Raw genomic sequence first — 16,227 nt, 5'->3', positions numbered from 1 at the left:
TGACAGCAGAGCACAACAGACCTGCCTGCCTGCCTAGCTTCCTCCTTTCTTGAAGTCAGGGACACCACAGAAAACTTCGTTGAAAGAACTGCCAATTAAAAAAAAAAAAAAAAAGATTTTTTTAAATGTTCAAATGTCTTGAATGCTTAAAATCACATTTTAGTTATTATATTTGTATTATTCAATGTGGCTTGGGTAAAATAAAAATTAGATTAATTCTGGGCATGCCATTTTAAAAAAAATAGCATTTCTAAAACCTTGAAAATGTAAACTTCAATTTTACAGAAATATGATACATTGTGGGGGGGCGGGGAGTGGGGAGTACATGGACACCCAGACATCTACAATGTGAGAAATACCGTGAGAGTGATAGACCAGACACTGTGGAAACATAAAGGAGAGTGCAACTCATTCTTCCTGGGAAGACAGAGAAGGCTTCCGAGGAGATGACTTTTGAATGGGAATCAGGGGGGAGAGATTGAAGGCAAAATGAACAGCACGTGAACTCCTAGAAATCTGAAACTGCATGAGAAGCCTCGGTTGATCCATCAGTATTTCATTGTGGCCTCAGGTAGAGATGAGGTATGTTGGGGCCAAGTTGTAAAGGGCCTCGTGTGCCATGAATCATACCCATTATCAGATTTTCCATGGGCCCTATTTACTCTGGTCCATGAGAAAGGTTTCAGGTTATGCTGAGATAAGGGAAACTCCCCTTTGTACATACCAGTCTTCTTTTGAGCCTGCTCTGGGCTTAAAGGTTTCTGATCACTGAAGACTGGTCGTAACTCATTTCCCGAGATTGTCTCTCCCTCACTCCCTCTTCCCCCTAAACATCTTTCAAATGCAGTGATGGCTTCAGTCTTATGAAAGGTGAAGGCCTACTCCCATGAGCAAAGTCCTAGATACAGTGATTGAAATGCATTTCTGTAGAGCTCAGAAAAGAGCAGAAGAGGCAACAGGAATGTGAACCTCAGTCTTCCCCAGCTTTTCCCTCCACCTTTCTGCCCCTTCTGTCCTTCTTTTGCCCTCTCCACTTGCCATCTCCTTTCCCTCTCTCTCTCCCACTGATTCTCTACCAGGCTGAGCAGCTTCTGGTTATAGGACTTAGGTTGAAAGCCCAGAACATGAGTTTCTACTTTGCATAGTGTTGAATGTCCAGATATGAGATCTCTGGAATGAACAGCCTCCTTCCCCTGTATAACCCTATAATTCTGGGTGCTTTGTGGTGTCCTGTGATTTTTATCTCCCCTTCGTGACCTATGGCAGTATACCAAGCTGGTGTTGACATATGAAAAGCAAAAGACATAGGGAGTGAAAGCTAAGTTGCCATACCGTACCCTAGGAAATAGGCGGATCAGGAGAAAGTGAGAGAACACAATCACAGGGGATCAAATCACAGAAGAGAAATCCCATACAGCTGGTGTCTGGCAGGGATAACCTGGAATCACACCAGAGCATCAGGGAGCATGGAGGTGTCAACCCACCTCTCAGCTTTGCCAGCCTATTAGGGAATATTCCATTGGCTGCTGGTGGCATTTTCCCACTCCAAGTGGGATATGTGTTTACAAGCTCAATGTGGCTTGGGTTGGGACTGAAATGTTGCACCCCAAAGTCTGCAACCAGCACTCCCTAATTGGAAGCTTAGTGGATTCCCAGGCCCTGATGTATTCAGCAGAGAATCTGTGAGCCTGGGATTTCAGTTTCAGCATGGAAAGTAAGACCTATCTCTACATTTGGGGGAGCTTAATTGAGAGATTTTTGAGGAGAATGTCTATAAATTCTTTAATTTCCTCTTACTTTTGAAATCCTTCTTTTTACAACTAACATAATCCTGAATTATTTGATGGTTTGCTGATATCTGGAATAGATAGAAAATTTTTTTAATTGTTGGAGGCTTTTATTGAAACACTCCATTTTTTAGCCCTTTATATACATACACCCATCTTCAAGAAAGGGGTGGTTTGAGAGAAAAAAATTTTGTGGTGTTCTGGGAACAAACCAAGTACATGAGTGTGGGTGTGTATTTCAAAATGAGAGAGGTACTTCCTGGAAGAAAAAGAGAGTAAATTATTAAATTATACTTTTTAAAATTATTAAATTATACTTTTTAAAAAAAAAATCCTTCATTTGCTCTCCCTACCCACTCCTTTCTTCAGTGTGGATGCAACAATGCTTTAAATCTAAGTCATTTGAAAATACATGTTAATGATAAAGCTTTTAACAATTGTGTTTTCATCCAGGTATATGCCCGTATGTCAGAAGTTTTAGGAATAACAGATGACAACCATGTTCTAGAAACATTCATGACGAAAATGTGAGTTCTTTGATTCTTCTTTTGTTGTTGTTGCTTTGAATGTAATAGATATTTTTACTGTGTTTAAATCTCTTAATAAATTTTAGCTTTTAAATAAAAGACCTTTTTAAATTATGCTGTAATTCTTAGAATGGTAGCATTGTTCTTAATTGAAACTTAATTTCACATATTTAAAATTCACCACCCAAAGACGTTCTTATTTGTCAAGGTAGCCATACATCTGCAGTAGGCAACATCAAAATATGGTTTTAAAATGTTTACAGACTTTGATTCCTCAAGTCAATTGGGCAGCATTTTTGTTTTTAATTAGAACGAAAATACCCAATTTCAGAGACCAACTGAAGAGATTATTGCAAACTGGAATCATTGGGAGAGGTTTGATTGCCTTAAGACAGGGCATTCATTGATTCCACCAAGAACCTATGGCTATCAGAGACATACTCATGGAAACTTCCCTTAAATCATCCTTTATAATCTGTTAGCAGAATTAACTAGCTTGTAGTCATGGACATAATTTTGTACATTTAGCCTGAATTTGTATGCCTCCATTTGGCAACCCACTTTTATCTGTGTAATGGATAGACAGTACTATGTTGCATGCAGAGAAAAGAACTACATAAATAATCATGACCATAAGAAGTGAGCTTTGGAGCCACAAGTTTGATGGTTCATTTCTTGGCAGTTAACTGTGAGCCTCTATTTGATTTCCTTTGTAACTCTTGCTATCATTCCCTAATATGTTTATTTGATGTTTCTTCTGTGAAATAGGCAATTTTTTCATTTATAAAACTAAATTTAGAGAATTATATACTATTTGGAGAACAGTGTTCATTATACATTGATTGGATATAATTTTGATAATGCCATTAAAAAGAATAGAATAGAAAATGTTCTCTAGTGGTATTTAAACCTGTTTTTCAACTTTATGAGATATTTCTGCTTTAGGTTACCTAACTTACATAAATGTATGTGTTTTTCTATGGTCTCTCTATACAAGCAAATACCTTAATTACAATTAAAAGCATTTTTTCCCCCCATACTTAGTGTTACAAATCTTAAATACTGGGGAAGATGTGAGCCTGTGATTTCAAGGACTCTTCAGTTCCTAAATGACCTTTCTGTTGGATATCCTTTTTACTGTATATCTGGTAATGTATAGAAACACCATAATGCATGCATTCTATTGGCTGGGTGTATATGTTTATTACGTTTGTAATTGTTTAAAACAAACCCTTCATTTAGCCTTATGTGTAAAGTATGGTTTTGAAAGATTTATATTAGCTACAAACTATGAACATTTATTTAGTCTCAATTGAATTTATATGGATATATAGATTCCTCACTAGTTAAAGTTATGTTTTTATCCATCCAGTTTAATAAATGGATACATAAGAAAGTATGCAACCTCATGTGTTTTAGTCTGTGATTTTTCTTAATTGTCAGGGAGTCCTTGTTTTAAAAGAAAGCATGTAACTAATTTGAAGAAGGTCAAGATGTTCTAAAAATATTACTTTCTAAAAATTGAATTCCTGAGGGTAAATACTATAGCTTCAGTAGTCTTCAATTGAAAAGAATATTATTTTGATTAGTTAAGAGGCACAAAGGAGTAATAGGAAGAAAATTATATAATTTTTTTTTTACCACTTCTTAGATTATTGCTGCCACCAAATCAACAGCTTATTTACTCTAAAATAAGATTTCCCATTATGCATTAAATGTTTGGGTTTCTGTCTTTAGCAGATTTTTAAAATCTAAAACCAGAATCATCCTTTCTTATTATATTATAGTTAATACTATTGTCCTGTTTCTACCAATGAGAGAGAAGCATGTAGATTGTCTTTTATATGTTAGCTATCAAATACATAGGAGTTATGAAAAATAAGTGTTGGTTTAGTTAACCACCAAGATTAGCTGAGATTTAACTATGAGAACAGCATTCTGAAAATCAGTGGCATTGGATGGAAATTTTTAATGCAGGTTTACTGCAAGAATATGTTTGTATTAGTTAAGTTTAAAATTGTGTTCCTTGGGAAACCATAAAAGATTTCCAAAGTATTAGACACCCACTTTTGTGCTGGAATTTAATATGCAACTTTTTATTGGAAAATAATCGTCCTTGTCTGGCAAAATCCACCATGCAATATTTCTGTTAGTAGGTATAATGTAATAAAGACAGGGAGGGCTATTTATCACTACAAATTTTGAGGATTTCAGGATTCTTTTTATTATTTTAATATATTTCTTTGATATTAAATCAGAAAAATGATAAATTACACCTGTCCAGGCTGTTTTTCCTTTTTACTGGAAAGTGATGTACAACCCAATTCCAGTGGTCATTTTGGCTTTTTAAGATATGTATTTTTTCTTATTAAAAAAAACCCCAACCTGTATTTTTTTTAATAATAATGCTGAAATACTCTTTATTTCTAACATATGAAGTGGTTTATAAGTACTTCCTAGTCTTGCAAACTCTGGCCTTTTCACAATGAATTACTTTGAGAGCATATTATCTGGAAAGAGGCCTATGTTATTTTACAGCACGTATCTATTGTTTAGATTTACCCTATTTTTTAGGGTGGAATTGAAATCTCATACAAAATTAATTTGATTTGCATTCTTTTTGGTATAATTTGCAAAATGCCTAATTTATTTCTGTCCACTATTTAAGTAAGATCCTTTTCCTATCATCTTATATCTCTTACATATTCTTCAATCCTAAAATTATAACCTTTTGTTTCATAAGCTGTTTAGTGCTTTCAAACACTTCTTCTTGAAGTTCATAAAAAATCATATTTTCAGAAAACTTATTAGATAAAACTTAAAAGCTATAACATTTAAACCAAAGGGTATGAATGATTTCAGCTTGGGTACATTGATTTATATTTTTTTAACAATTATTTCAGGTTTCCATATTTAGAAATATATATTAGTGCAATTTGATTTCAGTGCTCAGTTATTTGAATTATAAATCATTATGTCCCTTCTAGCTGATCAGTCATGAAATATCTTTGAATTCATTTACATAATGGAATATGTGAGTGGTATGTCTATTTCAGTGCAGTTGCTGGTTACCTAATGCTTGTTTTGTTATTTCTAATCGATTTCCTTATTATAATGTGTTTTAAAATCCTGATTTTAAAGCAGTGCATTATATCTGTCTTAAAAATAAGATGGCACTCTTCAGCAGTATAGAAACAGTTATGCGAGATAAAAATCATCACCAACTGACCTCTATTAATGGAAATCTATTTATATATTAATATTCAAAATATTTGTATTTAAAATATTAGTAAGGAATAACTGAAAAGCATCTTACTACAAAGTTTTTAAATGTTCCTGACTATTTTCTAATGCATGTCTTCAGATACTTTTTTTTTCTTTTTCTGTTTTTTATCTTCTTCAGAGAATCCTCAGTGTTTGTTTATGGTTCTCAAAGCCAGTCTGTGAACTTTGGTGTTCTTGTGTCTGACCACTTGTTTGGAAATTGAAGTCACAAAAGATCCTCAATTTCAGAAAGTGCTAAAAAGACTCAGGTTTACTTGCCTTAAGGTCATAGTCTCAAACTTTAGTGATGATCAGAATCATTAAGAGTGCTTGTTAGAATACAAATTACTGGACTTGACCCCCAGAGTTTATGTTTTAGGAGGTGTTAGACTGAGGCCTGAGAATTTACATCTTCAGCAAGTTTCTGGGGGTGCTAGGGGCTTAGGGACTGTGCTGTGCTTTTTAAGATAATTGGAAAATAGGACCGGATATCCTAAATAAGAAAATCAGGTACCTCTTTATAAGACTGTCTTCACTAGGGAACGGCAGAACTGACATTTTTAGAGATAGCATAGTTCCTTTAAATCATAATGTGTGTGAGAAGGCCATTACATTAAGTCCCCAGATTTTAACTGGAGAACCTGTTGCTTTTTGCCCTAAGGTTTGAAGCTTTCCAAGTTAGTAAGACTAGTGTAATTTTAAAATTTAGTGGCCTTTTTGAGGGAAAATTTGTTTTCCTGTCAGATTCATTGCATGGGACATATATAATACATTTAGCAAATACATCTGAATAGCTTTAAATTTCCAAGACTAAAATTCAAGAATTCCAGATTCTAAATAGCTTTATCTAACATGTACAGAGTTGAGATGGCTCTGTCCTGGGCTGCCCTCCACATCCAGGTTTAATACCTAAAGATCCTTTTCCCTCTTTCAAATACTTTCCAGTCATAAATTCTAGTTTCTGTCCACCTGGAAAGGAGGTGAGATTTTTCAAGTGATAGAACAAAGGAGCTGCTGGGGGAGGAGGATCATACAAAGCAACCAAGTAAACTTATTTTAAGTGCTGAGAAAGAGGGAGGAAAGGGTGACATTTCATAAAAAAATTCTGTTTGTTTTTTAATCATCATTTCAAGGGTTTTTTCCCTTAAAAAGTAATTAATCAATATTTCTACTTAAATTCATTGTTTACTCAAATTTATGCAACAACATGTCTCACCTTGGGTTTCGGGTAGATAATAATGAGAAAGGAAATTTCATTTTCTGTTAGGCCCTCTGTTGGTAGTTGCCCTTATTACATCATCTTCAAGAAAACTCAGAGTAGCTTTAGCTTTTAAAAACAGACCCCAAAGCAGATTCTGCACTAATTCATGAATTTATCCCAACTCATTTTACCCTGTTGATGCTGTTAACTACAGTTCTTAGGATGAATAACTTCTCAATGTTATTGCAAAACCACCTCTATAATTTGCAGGGGTACAAAATGAAAATGTGGGGTTCCTTTCATAAGTTATTAAGAATTTCAGGGTACCTGGCTATAGAGATTATTTAAAAATAAAATATTAAAAAAAATTCAAGGGCACCTGGGTGGCTCAGTCAGTTAAGCATCCACCTGCAGCTCAGGTCACGATCCCAGGAGCCTCGGATCAAGTGCTGCGTTGGGATCCACAGGGGATCTGCTTCTCCCTTTGTCCATCACCCCACTCATGTTCTCTCAGTCCCTCTCTCTCTCTCTCTCAAATAAAGGAATCAAGTCCTAAAAAAAAAAAATTCAAGACCTCAATAACATACCATCGAAGCAAGCGCAGGCCCTTCTAGGCATAGAAGAACCCTGTGCACGTGCATAGCATGGACATCCATGAAGCTGGCTCAGGTTCTTTGTTAAAGAAATAATTCCTTCCATTTGGCTTCACATGAGCCCTCTAAGACTTGGAGGCTATTTCCTTAGTCCCTGTACACCAGGATTTGGTGAATATAATTCCTACCCATATGCATCATAAATCTATTTATCAGGAGCTTCTCTCCGTTGTTTTCATTTTTACAAACTGAAGCTTCTGCTTCCTATTCAGGCTGCTTGGTCACCGTGATGCTTTTCTTTTTCAACCCCAAACCTTCTCCAGTTTCATTTGTCTTTTCTTGCTTTTTTTTGTTGTTGTTGTTCTGTTAGTACAAAGCCGAGAATTGCAGCCTTTTGGATTTAACACTTAGTAAGAGTTAAATAATTTAATTCCATATTCATCCTAATGATTTACTTCATATTACTGGCCTCTTTCAAGTCAGCAAATATTAATTAAGCATTTTCTAAGTACAGAGCAAAAAGACAAATGAGACACAGACCCTGTCCTCACAGATTTTAAATTCTAACAGGACTCATCCTGATTCCAGACTGCCTTTCACATATTTTTCCTAGGAGCTCAAAGTCTGTTGTTTTATTAACAGAGGTTGTTTTTTCTTTTTAAAATTTAACTTAAGTAAATTATATACTAATTGTCTGAAAGTCTGCGCATTGAAAATAATGTGGGTGAGTGACATTTTGATATGTTAGCTTTGAGGGAGCTCTTTTTAGGGTCATTTAGATGTAGCTTATATGGAAGCACTAGGTATATAAGTAATATGCAAGCCAGACATCACTGATCTTACCAGCACTGGGGTGTGAATCCTGAACGAGGCGGGGGTCAGGTCAGATTAGGGGGTGACAGATGAAACCAAGGTATAGAACGAAATAAGGGTGAAGGGTGAAAGTACAATTGGGTATGTCTGTTACAGGAAATATATTAGTAATAAACAGAAGTAATTCTGCTTTTGTGAAACAGTATTAACATGTATTGCTTTACTTCAGTGCATACCACCATCTCCAGATGGTTTTGAGAATGTTAAATAAAACTGGTTCCAGCATATATCCCTCAGGCATACTTCTATTAACATTTCTGATCAAAAGAAACATTGATTTCTTTCTTTGTTTTCCATCTCTAGTATCCATGGAAAAGTCATCCCATAACTTACCTGCTCCATTTGGTTTTTTTTCTAGAACCAAGTGTGAGAATCCTCTCTACTCCCTTTCTATAACCCACTTACTCAAACCTTCACCCAGTTCTTTAGATTCCTGCTTCACAAGATTACCTTCCTTGAGTATTATTGTGATCTGATCATTCCTCTTCCCACAAGCCCAGAATCGCTTCTCCTTGCTTCTCAGGTCAAAGTAAAATTATTGATTAGAACTTGAGTCCTGTAAGAGTACTTGACTTATTGAGTTCTCATAACTAATTTCCTGATCTACCACTCAACCCCAATCTGTACTTTATGCCCAGGCCAGGGAAATTTATTTTACCTTCCCCTTGACATCCTTCATTATCTTTCCCTGAATCACCACATATGCTCTTCTTTTCATTTGACCCATTGCAACTCAATTAGGTCTCTTTTAAATTTTCAGGTCTTCCTAAAGACTTGGTGAAGGCATACTGAAACAGTTAGGATCCTTTGTCATAGTATTAACTGAAGGAACATAAACAAATCCTTTAGTTTCTCTGAGGCTCAGTTACTTCATCTATTGATAATATTCTAGCTCTTGAGATTTTGTAAGGATTAAGTAAAATAATAGATATGTCATAAAATAATAAATATGTAACAGTACATCTTTGCACAGGGGCCATGCTAATCTTCTCTATATCATTCCAGTTTTTATATATGTGCTGCTGAAGCCAGCACTTTAACAATGTATCTGTGTTATCTAATAAAATAAGGCATCTGGTACTACTGACCCTATCACATAGTAGGTGCTCACTGAATTTTAATGCCTTTCATTTCATTCCTGTCATCTTTATTTTTCTTAATTTTCCTGAACACCTAGTTCATAGCTGTATATCCAGAGGTGAATATCATATAGCTTAGTATTGGCTAGTCTTCTCTATTAGTTTGTAAACTATTAGAGATTAGGAGTCTTTTTTTTTTCCTCTTGTTTCAGAATTTCACATAGTGGGCATTTGAATCAATGTTGCCCCCTTTGTTAACTGACAAAGCTTTAACTCCTGTTCCTTATAAGTAATTATTAGTATTCCTTAAGATGCTTCATTTTGGTGAGACATATTTGGATGTTTTTTAGGTTAGTAAGGTTTATGAACATAATCTCACTTTTGAAATAATGATACTAATATTTCAGTATACTTTGTACCTCTCATCCACCTATAGTAATTTCCAACATGTCATTGTCATGTCATGTCATGTCATCCAAAATCTAACATATCTGTGAACTTTCTTCTATCATTAAGATCTAATTCTGTCTGCAAAAACTATTTGTAAACATGTATCATTTTTAAATAATTGCTTTGATCAGTGTATCATCCTTAGTGAATATCATATGCCTACTATACTGCTCCTTTGATTCTAAAACAAAAATTGCTTTACATTTTAACATTTCTGTAAAGAAGATATGCAAATACCACAACTAATGGTATTTTACAGCTTTCTTAGCACATACAGTAATGATGTTTTTTTATAACCACTGGCATTTTAGGTTTGAGGAAATGTTGTAGATACTCAGTAAAAGCTAGATACCGTGGATTGAAACCATACTTGCTACTGCTCTGCCCATCAACTACTAAAGTGTGTAATACTCCTGTAACTGAAGAAACCAGTTTGTTCTCAATTTAGGTTTCCTTTTCACCACAGGTACAAATTTTCAAAACTTTCCAGCATCTGTAAGGTATACCATTTGTCTTGACTTTTTCTTTCCTTTGTTCATTTGTCGTGGTAACTATCAGTAAGACCATGCCCACCTTCCTCAGTGTTTTCATGACTACATGGATACAAACGGGAATTTCCTAGGGATTTTGTTTAGTGTGTTACTGTCAACCCAGCTACAGAGTATGCTCTGTCCTAGATGTGATGAAGGCTCATTAATGGTGGTGCCTCCTAAAAGAAGAGTTTCCCTGTTTTTTTCTGGGACCCAGTTCCCGTTTCTGTTGTGTCTCAAAAAACTAGTTATCTCTATAAAGTCACTGGCCTCTTTAAAATCAAATGGATATGATGCAACCTAATGAAAAGAGCTTTTGGTGTTGAGTCTGATAGACCTGAATTTGAATCTTAGCCCTGCCATTTACATGTTCCATGCATGAATTTCACTAAATTCTCTTACTGCTGTAGGCTCCTACTACTGGTGCTGTTACAGTAGCCACCATTACTATGTTCCCTTTGAGGCGTTGTTCCAGACAAGCCTCTGGGGTCTGACCTAGTCCTGCCATGCAACTAAAATGTTCCCACCCAATGAAAGTGGTGCCTCTTCTGAGAACCTGAGTCTCTTAGAAAAGTACAAGATGAAAGTAAAAAGATTATAAATATGATGTATCCATTTGCCTTTTTAAAAAAACATTACATATTCTCTTAAGGACCGTAATAGCTTTGAGTTGAATTCCTATGAGGGAATATAAATAATCAGATGAATTCTCATTTATTTCTTTATTGAAAAAAGTAAAAATTTATTCTTAATTTTTTTTTTTTTTTTTTTTGCTTTAGAATGTAATTAAAAGGCAGCGAGGCTGGCCTTGATACAAAGTGCACAGATGCAGTTCTACAGAAAATGTATCTTTGGCAGATGAGATTCTTCCTGCGAATGTTCTGTTTATTGCTACCATAAATATTCCATTGTCAAAACATGACTTGCTGTTTATTAGTAGCACTGACAGGAAGATTCCTATTAATGGCAGCATTCTTATTACCCATAGACCCTGTCACTTTTAACTTTGCAATTCCAGGAGAATTGTATTTGGTAATTACTTAAGATATGTCTTAGTTTATTGATCCCCACCCCTGTTTAACTGAGTGAAGTTTGAGTGGCAGTTCTTCTGCTCAGTGATTTATACTGGGAACAAATCATCAGATCTCATCCTTGTATGCAGGGAGAGACCTCCTGCCTATCATCCCCTGATCTTGTTCCCCTTCAGCCTGCCAGAAAAACACAGTGCACTGAGCACCCCCTGAGAGCAGTGCACTGAGGAAAACGAATGGGTGTGGCCCCTGCCGGTGGGAGGCTTGCAGCCTTCATATGGAGGTGAGTCAGATACACATGCTTAACATGCAGCTGGAATGGTTGCTTGAGTCAGAGGGCCTTGAATCTGAATTATACCCTTTGTCTTTTGGAAAGTTTTATTTAATTTTTTTGAATTTGTTTCTTCTTCAGAAAACCAGAAGTGATACTGCCTACCCCCATGGGCTTGTGAGAATTAACCCTGCAAGTAGCAAACATTCTGTATGTGTTACTTCTCTGCATCTTTGTGTCTTCCTCCCTGGCTTAGAATTGGTGAAGACGTTTGCCTGCTCTGAGCCTCGCAACCATCCTGGAAGATAACTTGGGTATCATTTGTTGGAGAGGGAGACTAAAGGCTCAGAGGATCTGAGTATAGTACTCAGACTCATTCAGCTGATCGAATGGTGTAGTGTAGTGAAGCCAAAAGCCCAGCTTTCCTGACTCAGGTTCATTGTTTTTTCTGCTCTTTTACACCGACACCTGAATGATGAAGTAAAAGAAGAGGGTGTTTGTATATTCAGTAGAGGTTCTTACAAACACATCAGCCCTTCTTTGATGGCAGCACTGACCGGAAATTATTTAGGCCTTGCGCTGATGTTTATCATTTCTCAACTTTATTCTTCTTCTGAGTTGAACTGTTCAGGTGGTAATGTGGCCCAGTAGAGAGAACATGGCCTCTGTAGTCAAACCTCAGTTCAGATCACAGCATTGTAGTCCACAGTAAAAATAAATTTTTACTTTTTACATTGTAGTCCACAGTAATCTTGGGCAAGTAACTTACTTTCTCTGAACTTTGGTTTTCTTATCTATGGATTAGAAATAAGAAATGATATTTAACAGGCTAATTGTGAAGATTAGGTGAATGAACACATATAAACATCTTAACACCTAGGGTGTTAGATGTAGTAGGGTCTTGAGAAATACTGGGTCATTTAAGCCTGTCCTTCAACACTTGATGACACGCACTCAGCTGCATCTAATTGTATTCTGATCTTCTTCATCTAAAGCAGAATTTTCTCAGATTTCTAACTGGGCTCATTGTTTCTTGGAATTGAACAGTTTTCTCTTTCTGGATGGTCTATTATGAGTCTTTTATAATTATTTTTTATGAAATAATATTAAGTGAAAAGAAGTTCTCAAGTTACATCCAAAATGTAAAAAGGGTCAGTTTTAATTTTCTACTATCAAGACTTTAATAGTAAAGAAGTTTTTGTCTTAATTATGAAATTCATTTTTCCTTTCCATAACTAGAATATGTATAAGATAGGAAAAGTAATTGCACTGGTTAATAATGGATTATCATTCTTAACAGAATGAAAGACATTTCTGTAGCAATACTCTTTAGAAATAATATTGATTCTTCATAAATAGAAATTGATGCCATTATAATTCAGTGTTATTTTGTGATACATTATCTATAGATAAGACAATTATATTTCCCCAGATTCCTTAACTTCTATTACCTATATCCTTTTAAAAAAACTTGTGAAGATAGATGCTGTGAAATTCATGCTAAAAAACCACACGGTAAGTCTTACTTCCTTTCATTTGTGACTAGGGTTTTCTGGGTAGTTTAGGTGAAGTGTTTGTAACTTTGGATGCCCTTTTGCTTTCAATAGAGTGAACACTTTCCCTTCCTTGGAATCAGTGACAATTACAGTGTCAGTGACTTCAGGTGCCGAACCATCTTCTACACTGCCCTCACTCGCCTTCTGATGGTAGATCTAGGTAAGGTGAAGAATTGATTCATAACTTGATTAAGAAGGGCTCAACAATCTACTTGTGCAGTTAAAGGAGCACACTGTTAGTGAGTTACTAGAACTTGCCATCTTCGACAGTTTTCTGCAGCTCTCTATGATTTGGGCGTCAGAGCCAAAAGACAAATCTTTGTATTTCAAGTGGTATTTTTCACTTTGAATAGAACCTGCATTAATTCTTTACCTCAGGGTTTTCTGGGTATCCCTTGATCCATTAATTTTACTGCTATGAATCTAGGAGCAGTCTTCAATACTGAAAAGCTTTACACACAAAGATTTTTCTTTGTAATGACATTTAATCTAGAGAAAAAATGGAAATGATGTAAATATCCAGCAATAGGGAGTTGTAAAATTACAGCATATCTACTTACTTGATGGAGTAGTCTGTCCTCATTAAAATTGGGATTTGAAGATAGCACAATACATGAAATTTTATAATATTAAGTGAAAAAGCTAGCTGTTAAACTGTGTAAATGATATGAGTGTGCCTGCGGTGTGGGTGCAGAATGCATCCAAAAAAACTTAAATTCTTTAAAAATGTTAAATGTTGTTTTGTGGTAGTGAACTATAGGTGACTTTTTCTCATTTTGATTATTTAAAATTTTTTAAGGTGTTAACTTTTCTAATTGGAAAATTAGACTTCTTTAATAGTATGACTTCTTTAAAAATATCTTCCACTGAAAGGCTTAGCTAGACATATCCACAAGTACCATCCACAGGTAGATAGTACCTGAGGATGGGCACTTAAGCCTCTTTGTGGCGACCATATTATTCTGGGTTCCCATTTTCCCCCCCATGTTTGAATACTGCAGGTTAATCAGTTTATAGACACATGAACTTATTGTGTCATGACAGTGATATTGTCAACCGATGACAATATATCATCCTTAGAGAATATAATAGTGATGGTACTTTTTTTCATCCTTTTTCTTGTAATGTATTGATTGATCCATCAACTTAAATGTGAATTTTTTTAAACATGATCATACAAAAGGAAAAAGGATAAATAATTTTCTTTTGCACATAAAAGACATTCCTCCATGTAGTAGAAAGGTGACTGAACTGCCCTCTGTTCCACATCTGTATTATTTTCGTGCATTTCAACAGAATAAATTACAAGAGAGACAAACAGCCAAAAATTGAGAGAAATGCATCTAGAATGATTAAGGGGCTTGGTGGGATTGATTTCTAAAGAAAGATTAAAAGAACCATGTATGTATAACTTGGCTAAGTGACAACTAGGGCTTGAGGCAAAGAGAACTGTCTATAAATATTTGAAGAGTGTAAACCAGGCATGCAAAACCCAATCATCTGCTACCTTAGGCAAGTGGGAGATCTGAGTGACAGCTTTGCATACTGCACCCTGCCCTGTATTACCTCTTGCCTGCTGCATCAGAGAGAAGAGGAGCAGCCCGACTCCTTGTCATTGTCCTCAGTAATCATTGAGAGAACACACTGTACTGTGAGCTCTGAGGGCAGGACAGAAACCAGCCAGACATACATGCCCCTGCCCTCAAGGAGCTTGCCCTTTTGCTTTCCTCTCAGTTGTCCAAGCATTAAAGAAGACTGTGTCTAGACCGAATTTATTTCCTAAGCCTTAAAAAATGCTCCTTTAATGACACCATCAGACTGAGAAAACCAAAACTAGAGGACAAGACGGAGGAGATTTCCTAGCAATAAGTTCATGTCACGCACATTTTCAGGACCTGGAAATGGAGTGGGTCAAGATCCTTTCTCATATAGTCATCATAGACCAAAGAACCTTCCATAAGTCCGTGGGAACCTAAACAACAGACAGCACTACTGGTATTCACAGCATGCCCGCACTTACCATGGTGATGATAACTGAGAGTCACGACGGTGCCCAGAAAGACCCTGCGTTACACGCTGCCACTTTGAAAACTACTTTTATTTAGCATTGTTTAACGTAAACTGTGAGGTATGAGAAGCTATAGGAAAATATATAAACTTGAATAACTGAGAAATTATTTTATTAGGTTTCTCAAGGTTAGGTTCCTTTGAATTACTTAACCCATAACAATATAAAGTATAAATTGATATTTTTTTAGTTCACAGCATTTTTTAAAAAGGTCAATCTCCATTATGTTGCAAACACATCTTGGATAGCTCGGCAGAGATGGAAACTGACTGTGTGAAGTGCCTGGTATGTGGCAGGTACTCAGTACGAGGAAACTGAGTCTGGGTATGGGTAAAGTTAAAAACAATGGCAACTACAGTCATGGAACTTTTACATTGTTTGAAAAGAAGTCTTTATTTATTAGTGGTTTTCACTTTTTGAAATAACTAAATGTATACTATAAGCATCAAGGGACAATTTGTGGTATATATTACCAGAGCTTCTATTTCTGGTGAAGAGCCAGAGCTGCTCTACTTCCCAAAATACTCTGAGCTCCTTCACAGCATGGACTTCGCCTTCTTCATGTTTTCTAGCACCGATCTCCTGTTGCTACCTTGTAGGTCCTCAGTAAATATTTAGTGAATGAATGAATGACACATAAGTATGTTGCAGCCAAGATGCCATCATCATGGTTCCTGGAATCAGCAATTCCTGCCAGGTTCTTTCTGGGAGTAGCTTTGATCGTTGGCCTCTCCAAGACAAAACAAACCAAGAGGCTGACTACTTTCACAAGTGATCATCTACACGTGGCCACTCTTGTGCTCGATTAATCGCTTGTTGCTCTCTGTTCAAAGTGTTATTACTTCATAGATGATCATTTGTTGAGTGTTGCTGAACACAGTTTTATTATTTGAAACCTTGTCTCACAAACTAGGTTGACTGGAACGTTGCTGCCAGAGTTCCTGTATGTGTGGCTTTATAGTTTTCTATTGTGTATTCACTGTCATGGAAACAAAGA

At 35.9% G+C, this 16,227-nt stretch overlaps 1 protein-coding gene and 1 pseudogene across 7 annotated transcripts in view; one reads left to right on the top strand and one right to left on the bottom strand.

Annotated features, from left to right (window-relative positions):
- Positions 1 to 16,227, top strand: part of RANBP17 (RAN binding protein 17) — a 314,133-nt gene that overhangs the window by 219,611 nt on the left and 78,295 nt on the right. For all 7 annotated transcript variants that reach the window (XR_004284119.1, XM_032337027.1, XM_032337025.1 and 4 more), the window contains 4 exons: positions 2,241 to 2,314; positions 3,359 to 3,439; positions 13,058 to 13,121; positions 13,214 to 13,322. Coding sequence is in view for 6 of the 7 variants with exons in the window: in XM_032337027.1 (XP_032192918.1) it covers positions 2,241 to 2,314; positions 3,359 to 3,439; positions 13,058 to 13,121; positions 13,214 to 13,322 (328 nt within the window). In the remaining variant the exon portion in view is untranslated. The remainder of the gene's footprint in view (positions 1 to 2,240; positions 2,315 to 3,358; positions 3,440 to 13,057; positions 13,122 to 13,213; positions 13,323 to 16,227) is intronic.
- Positions 9,182 to 9,280, bottom strand: LOC116587396 (annotated as a pseudogene).

Source organism: Mustela erminea, chromosome 3 (assembly GCF_009829155.1).
Source record: "Mustela erminea isolate mMusErm1 chromosome 3, mMusErm1.Pri, whole genome shotgun sequence".
In the NCBI taxonomy this organism is placed as follows: Eukaryota; Metazoa; Chordata; class Mammalia; order Carnivora; family Mustelidae; genus Mustela; species Mustela erminea.
The sequence above is the reverse complement of the archived record's forward strand: the minus strand, read 5'-3'. Positions and strand labels throughout refer to the sequence as shown.